The sequence below is a fragment of the Capra hircus genome, chromosome 7 (assembly GCF_001704415.2).
Source record: "Capra hircus breed San Clemente chromosome 7, ASM170441v1, whole genome shotgun sequence".
Lineage (NCBI taxonomy): Eukaryota > Metazoa > Chordata > Mammalia > Artiodactyla > Bovidae > Capra > Capra hircus.
Window position 1 is genome coordinate 101455775 of NC_030814.1, and position 8394 is coordinate 101464168.

The 8394-nt window shown below is 39.8% G+C and overlaps 1 protein-coding gene across 1 annotated transcript; it reads right to left on the bottom strand.

Annotated features, from left to right (window-relative positions):
* On the bottom strand, positions 383-8138 carry LOC102181291 (olfactory receptor 10H3-like). The gene is made up of 2 exons (XM_005682150.2): positions 8127-8138; positions 383-1321 (listed from the first exon to the last, which is right to left on the bottom strand). The coding sequence occupies exons 1-2, from the start codon at positions 8136-8138 to the stop codon at positions 383-385; spliced, it is 951 nt and encodes a 316-aa protein (XP_005682207.2).

An 8394-nucleotide genomic window follows, 5' to 3' on the forward strand; every position in this document is an offset into this window, starting at 1 on the left:
AGTTGAGTACTGGGAACCTGCTCTTATAGCATAGGGAGCTCATCTGGGTGCTCCATGATAACCCAGAGGGGTAGGATGTGGAGTGGGTGGGACAGAGGTTCAAAAGGAAGGGATATATCTATGCATACAGTTGATTTGTTTTGTTATAAAGCAGAAACTAACACAACATTGTAAAGCCATTATACTCCAGTTTGAAAAAAGAGGTTGTGATGATAGAGTTTATGGCAGGAGGGGGAAAATTGGAGAAAAACTAATAGCTAGTGTGCATCCAACTCCTATGGAGTTTGAGTGTTTCACAGACCTGAATCACTGCAGAGTTCTATAGAGATAGAAATTATTAAACCCAAACCATCTGTCACCTTCCATACCACCAAACTGGCCATCAGGAGTTTAGGGGATGGAAAGTTCTGTGGAAGCTTCTCTGTATGGCATTCTTCAGCTCCTTATTCCTGAGGCTAAAAATGATGGGGCTAAGAAAGGGGGTGAAGACTGTGTAGGTGGTGGCCAGCAGAGTGTTACTGTCCATAGAATGAGGGCCCTTGGGCTTGAGGTAGATGATGGAGGCAAAACCGTAGTGCACGACCACTATGGTGAGGTGGGAGACACAGGTGGAGAAGGTCTTGTGCCGGCCCTCAGTGGAGGGGATCCTCAGGATGGCAGCCACGATGAAGACATAGGAGAGGACGATGAAGAACAAGCACCCCATCAGGGCCGTGACACAGACTAGGATCACACCCATGGTGACAGAGGCTGTCTCCTTCCCACAGGCCAGCTTCAAGAGGGAAAGCACATGGCAGACAAAATGGTGTATCTCCTTAGACCCACAGAAGGTGAGGTGAAAAACTATCAATGTCAACATCATCCCCATGACTGAGCCACCAGCCCAGCACCAGGACACAAGACGGGCACAGTCACGGGTGCTCATGAGCACATTGTAGCGCAGGGGGTGGCAGATGGCCACATAGCGGTCGTAGCCCATGATCATGAGCAGGAAGGAGTGGGTGAAGCCAAACGTGAAGGAAAAAAACATCTGGCTGGCACAGGCCACAAAGGTGATGGAGCGGTGGGTGGAGAGCATGTCCGCCAGCATGCGAGGGGTGACCGCAACAGTGAACAGGATCTCGGAGATGGAGAGGGCACAAAGGAAGAGGTACATGGGAGTGTGGAGGCTGTGCTCCCTCCAGATGGTGCCCATGATGAGCAGGTTGCCCAGCAGCGTGAACAGGTACATCAGCAGGTACAGCAGGAAGAAGGTGGGCAGGAGCTGCTGAGGGAAGTTGGAGAAGCCGATGAGGATGAATTCAGACACTGTGCTGTAATTCTGAGCAGACGAGGATGCTGCATCTGGGGAGATCAGAAGCAAGATGAAGGCCCAGTGGTTAAAACAGAGGCTCTAACATAGGTTAAATGGCAATCGAAGACATCTATACTAGTCTCACAATCTTCATCAGTGAGATGTAGTAAATCATAATAGTACTTTGTGCTCATGCTCATGGTCAGTCGCTCAGTCATGTCCGACTCTTTGTGACCCCATCGACTGTAGCCTGCCAGACTCCTCTGTCCATGGGATTTCCCAGGAAGAATACTGGAGCAGGTTGCCATTCTCTCCTCCAGAGGATCTTTCTGGCCCAGGGATGGAACCCATGTCTCCTGCATTGGCACGCAGATTGTTTACCACTGAGCCACCTGGGAGCCCATAATACTTAACCATTTATTAATGTGATATTGATAAACTAACATCAGCTCCTTAAGTGCTTAAGATATTGTTTGGCTACTGGGTTATTTTTATTAACAGTGATGGAAAGAAATAAAAGAATCTAGATTTGTAATCATTAAAACAGACATGGATGATCTGGGTCATATTCTCTTGAATAGTGCTCCTGTTCTAGAAAACATATATTTGGTTATTAGTGTTCTGAAAAATCTTTTCTCTCTGATAATCTTTGTCCTTTTATTGAGTAACCTATTCATCTTTATTTTCATACTATTTTATTGGTACTCACTTCTGGCATCCTATCTCACATTTTGTACTAGCTCTTCTAAAGAACCAAATGGAAAATTTGAAAATGAAAAAATGGACAAATGTATGCCAGGAAAATGTGCACCAAAGGAAATGTGAGGCAGCAATCTTGAAAGCAAGAACAATGAAGTTAATTGTAATAATGGCCATAAAATCTGTTACCATATGCCAGTAAAAAAAAAAAAAAAAAACACAACAAGTTCCCTGGAGAGGTGATCTGGTCATAGAAGGAAGCTTAAGAGATCTCTTCAACTGTAAAATGGAACTTCCACTGAAAATGTGTTAATGTTAAAGGATACCAGAACCAGATTCAAAACATGCCCACTGAGCATCAAAAAAGGTGATCATGTGCAAAGGATGAAGGAATAAGCTAAATGACACCATGAGGGATCAATCAGAAAATCTAGAAGGTGAAACCCTACACAGAACAGTTGGTCTGTTCTCATCAATAAGCCAGAATCAAGAAAAAATAAATAGACATGCAAAGGCCATAATAATAATATACAATACTGGGTATTGATTTAGAGAAGTAGCTGGAAAGTATTTTTAAGGAGCTAGAGTCTCTTCTGGTGTGAATGAATGATAAAATACAAATAATAGGGATTATTCTTAATTTAGTTATTCATTTGAATGTGATTTTTGTTATAAAAAGGCTGTGAAGGAAAATATAACCAGTTTAAAATCATATTGAAATATAAAAATTACACATATGCACACAGGATGGGCCTAAGAGGAATGTTTTATGTAAGAAATATATTATGTAAGAGGAATATTTTATGAAAGAAAATTGTAGCAACCTGCATATATATGATTAACACATACAACAATATACACTTGAATATTAGGAAGAAATATTCAACATAACTTCAATGAAATAGTTAAAAATAGAAATAGTTAAATCAGTACTAGATAGATAGATTAAAAAAATGAAGTTGGAAGTTCAAACAGAGTTTAGAAATGCAATTTGGGAATTATTCATTGCAATTCCTTAATAATATTCAAACATTAGCTCCTAGACATACTTAGGTTCTTCACCAAACAAAATTAAACATTTTTTTTAAGTACACAGAGGGCCTTAACCAAATCTTACCCTGTTTTAGGACATAAAGAAATCCTTCATTCACTTGGAAGTATAAATAATAAATAGATTAAAATGTGCTAAAAATGGAAATCAGTAGAGAACCAGTAGCTTTCCAAATTCCATAAGTGGGAAATAAACATATTATTAAATAATCATTTGTTTCAGTATTAAATAATATAATAAATGAAGAAATATTTATAATTAAATAATGTAAATATCAAATGTCAAAGTTATAACCTAAAACATTACTATGAGGGGAGTACACATCTTTAAATATATTTATCAAGCTACTTTGTCCAGAAAATAACACTTAATACAATGAAAGTCAGGTGATTGGAACAGATTAATAAGATAGAAACAAGAAGAAAATGCCAATAAAAAAACCCTAAAATTAAATTGGAACTAACTACAAAAATAAGGGATGCTTGGGCTTCCCTGGTAGCTCAGAGGTTAAAGCATCTGCCTACAATGCAGGAGACCTGGGTTTGATCCCTGGGTCAGGAAGATCACCTGGAGAAGGAAATGGCAACCCACTCCAGTATTCTTGCCTGGAGAATCCCATGGATGGAGGAGCCTGGTGGGCTACAGTCCACAGGATCGCAAAGAGTCGCACACGACTGAGCGACTTCACTTTCACCTTTAAGTGAATAGAAATGGTAGTAATAAAATATAAGTTAAGGAATTGAAACAAAAAATGAAATGAATGCATTTTCAGAAACATGTAAAATTACAGAACTACTACAAGAACATAATAGAGACCCTAGATATTCAAAAAAGTTTTAAAGAAACTGAAATGGATAAAGCCTTTCTCTTCCTATAATCATTAGTCCCAGTTTACAAGCGAGCGCTCTTAAACCTTTGAGGAACACTTGATGAATATCTTACACATATGCTTAAAAAAAAAAGAAATCCGCTGAGCTCATTTCATCAGGTTAATGCAATCTGATTCTAAAGCCAGGTAAGAATGTTATAAGAAATGACAATTACAGGTCCACTTTACCTATCCTTGCAAATTTTATAATCCATTAAAAGATATTACTTAAACAAATAAAATGATGTATTAACATTAGTGTGTTATGATCAGGTGATGTGGATTTATCATATGAATGATGGGAAGGTACAGCATCATTAATTCATCACATAAACAAAGTGAAAAAGAAAAATGATAGAATTCTTTTGATCCAGGAAGGAACATATTTTCTAAAGTTAAACTACTATTTATGATTTTTAAATTTTTTATATAATTGACATATAACCTTGTATTAGTTTTACATGTACAACATAATGATTTGATATATGTATGTTTATTTGTGATTCTTTAAAAAACCTTTTTACAACGTGAACTTGAAGGGGACTTTCTTGGCTAAAGAATACATACTAGAAACCTAGCTAATACTATATACTAAGTGTGGACCTTTACATGCACCATTCTATAGGAATAGGACTAAGCCAAGGTTACTCACAGTCTCTGCTGTTCTTTAACATGGAACTGAAAGCCATGAGCATCTACAAAGAAAGAAGATACATAAAGATAGGAAGGGAAGTGACCTTATCATCTATCCAGAAAAAAAATTTTAAAAAATCAAGATGTAAAATGTTAAAAATTAAGTAAACAAGAGAGACATACCTTCCCGGGTAGTGAGAACATTATAGTCATAGCCACTTTTTAAAAGTGTGAACCTGGATTAGACATGTTTTTGTTGTTTAGTCACTAAGTCATGTCTGACTCTTTTGCAACCCCATGGACTGTAGCCCGCCATTCTCCTCTGTCTGTGGGATTTCCCAGGCAAGAATACAGGAGTGCGTTGCCATTTTCCTTCTCCAAGGGATCTTCCCAACCCAGAGATTGAACTCACACCTCCTGCATCTCCTGCATTGGCAGGGAGATTCTTTACCACTGAGCCACCAGGGAAGCACTGATTAAATCAATTTCATATCTCAGAAAATATCCCTTCATTATTCAAACCCTAATATGATAAAGGTGGAAGCATAATTCAAAGGGAAAAGATAAGATTGTTAACTTCTTTTTGATGGAAAAGCTGTTCATTTCATGAAGCAAAGTAAATCTGAATTTCTGCCCAAGAACAAATGCAAAAGTGGCATTCAGACAGATTCAAGACATAAATATGTAATATCAAAACATAAATATGTAATCTCAACCAAAGTTAATGGAAGAAAGGGCAAGAGAATTAGTTTGTTGGTATTCAAAGACACAAATGCTAAGGATATTTTATTTTATTTTTTATTTTTTTTTTAAATTTTTTATTTTTTTTTTAATTTTAAAATCTTTAATTCTTACATGCGTTCCCAAACATGAACCCCCCTCCCACCTCCCTCCCCACAACATCTCTCTGGGTCATCCCCATGCACCAGCCCCAAGCATGCTGCACCCTACGTCAGACATGGACTGGCGATTCAATTCTTACATGATAGTATACCTGTTAGAATTCCCATTCTCCCAAATCATCCCACCCTCTCCCTCTCCCTCTGAGTCCAAAATGCAAACATCAACATTAAGGATTTTTATTCACAAAGGAAATCCTGGACAAAGTTATTAGGCAGATGGAATATTGGGGAAAATAATTGCATTGTGTAAAACTGACAAAGAAATACCATCTAAAAGAATGAACATGAATTAGAAACCTTGGTACAGATATGAGCAGAGAAATTACAGGAGTTTGTAAAGATGTGCCAAATGTGAAGATGCTCAGTAAAACAGGGAAGGGGAGGGGGCACACACACATACACACAGAGGGGAATTTCACTGTATAATTATTTAATTCCCCCAGTTAGAAAATGCTTGGATTATGGGGAGAAAAGAATCCTCCTGCAATGCTAAAGAGAATGTAGAATGATGGAAATTCAGAATACGCTCGCTCCATACTCCAGCAAATTTGGTCATAAGTATATTTAAATTTCTCAAACCTATTTATAGGGGAGCAGGTAAGAGGATGTTCCCTTTATTAGTGGGAGACTTGGACAAGCCTGCAGAAGGCAGAAAGATGGGATGGATGCAAACACTGGAGCCCCAACCAGGTGTACACATAACATTGTAAGTGGATTTTTAAAAATAAAATTGAGTGAATAAAGCAGAAAACAGAGTGAACTCTCTATGCTGCTGCTGCTGCTAAGTTGCTTCAGTTGTGTCCAACTCTGTGCGACCCCAGAGATGGTAGCCCTCTCTATAATTCCACATTAAAAATATAGCACATGAAACTACATCATATGAAAGGGGAACAGTTGATACATGTCACTGCACATTGTCAAAATCCATAGAATGTAACACAGAGAGTGAAGCTTAATGTAAACTTGGAGTTTGGTTAATTATTATGTATCTATATAGGTCCCTCAATTATAACAAATGTCTCACACTAATGCAACATGTAAATGACAGAAGAAACTATATGGCAAAGGAAGTAAGTGGGAACTCCGTATACTTTCTGATCAGTTTGTCTGTAAACCTAAAAGGTCTCTAATAAATTAAAGCCCATTATTTTGAGAATTAAAAAATGAAAAAGATATGCAAATGGAAATCTAGACAAACGTGCAAGAACATATACAGATCAGAGTACTCAGCTTCAGCTTCAGCATTCATGATAATTTGGGGCCACATCATTCTTTGGCTGTCGTTCTCATTGCACAGTGTTTAGAAGAAACACTGGCCTTTACTAACCAGATGCCAATAACATCCCCTTCTCAGCATGAACTGTGACAATTTAAAAAATTCCTGTATATGTCCAAATGTGCACTGTGGACCAGAATCAGCCTGGGCTCAGAACCGCAGTCCTAGAAGTTGCCAGGGGCACACAGGCTAAGCAAGAACTAGGGATGCTCATTTCTTCCTACCCTCTCTCTCCTGGCCCCCCTCTGCCTGGGTTGTCTCTTCCAAGAAGTGGCTAGCAGGGAAGGGCAGAAGAGAGTGTCCTGCTTGTTGCTGTCAGTGGCATCCACAGGCAGGGGTGGGGTCAGACCTAAGGACTCCTCTCTCTGATACGGTGTGCTTTATCCCTGCTGAAGTCTCCAGCAGACTGTTCCCCAAGAGTCTCTCCATGAAACCAGACCAAAAGGGCAGTCTTCTGGGTATGGAGAAACCAGGTGGGACCTCAGAGGACTGTCTGGCACCTGTACTCTCTGCTTCCTCTGCGAACTAGAGAGACTGCAGCCCCTGTTGAGGGCCGAGGGGCAGCTAGCTGTGGGAGAGGAAAGACTGAATACAGATGCCCAACCCCCTCAGGGTCAAGTCAGAGGGAAGGCAGGAGCTAGAGGAGTCCAGAGAGAGAATCCACTGTGGTGACCTCAGGGAAAGGGCAGTTGGAAGACTTCTCAGAAAAAGGGTAACTTGGAGCTGGGTCCTGGAGAACAACTTCTCTTGGGGGTGAATTTCTAGCCAAATTGCAAAAGCTCGCCTCTCTTCTCAATCAAGTTCTACCCTATTCCTGTTGTCTTGCTGATCTAAACCAGACAGTCTGACATTAGCATATGTGTCCCTAGGATAAAATACACATATTTCATCTCTCATTCTTCATCTTGTTCCTGACAGTACGTAAATTTTTTAGTGTCTTAGAAGTGATAAGTTTCTTTTTTATGCTGATGAAATGACTGGAGGCTGGGGGCCTCCAGGCAGCTTCAGGATGAGAGCTGCTCTCCAGAAAGACCAACGATGAGAAATTTTGTTCTATCTATGCCTTGTCTCTACTGCTGTAACCTGGTTTGGCCCAAAGTGGTTGCTGCTAACCTAAAAAGGAGGCTCTGGGGGAGACAGAGGTGTGAAACGCGTGCACTCTTGTGATGTGTATGTGCATTTGCTCAGCATTGGTGTGTGAATGATTTTCTATGCGACCAGAGGAGACAGAATTCAGTCCACCTGTCATAAGAGGTTGGAAAGCCCAGTCTTGAAAGGAAAGGCTGCTGTGGTTCAGTCACTCAGTCGTCTCTATCTCTGATCCCACAGATTACAGCATGCCAGGCTTCCCTGTCCTTCACTCTTTCCCAAAGTTTGCTCAAACTCATGTCCGTTGAGTTGACGATGCCAATCATTCAGTCATGTCTGACTCTTTGCGATTTCACTTTACTTTACTTTACTTTCTGCCATAAGGGTGGTGTCATCTGCATATCTCAGGTTATTGATATTTCTGCCGGCAATCTTGATTCCAGCTTGTGCTTCTTCCAGCCCAGCGTTTCTCATGATGTACTCTGCATAGAAGTTAAATAAGCAGGGTGACAATATACAGCCTTGATGTACTCCTTTTCCTATTTGAAGAACTAAAAGCCTCTTGATTAAAGTGAAAGAGGA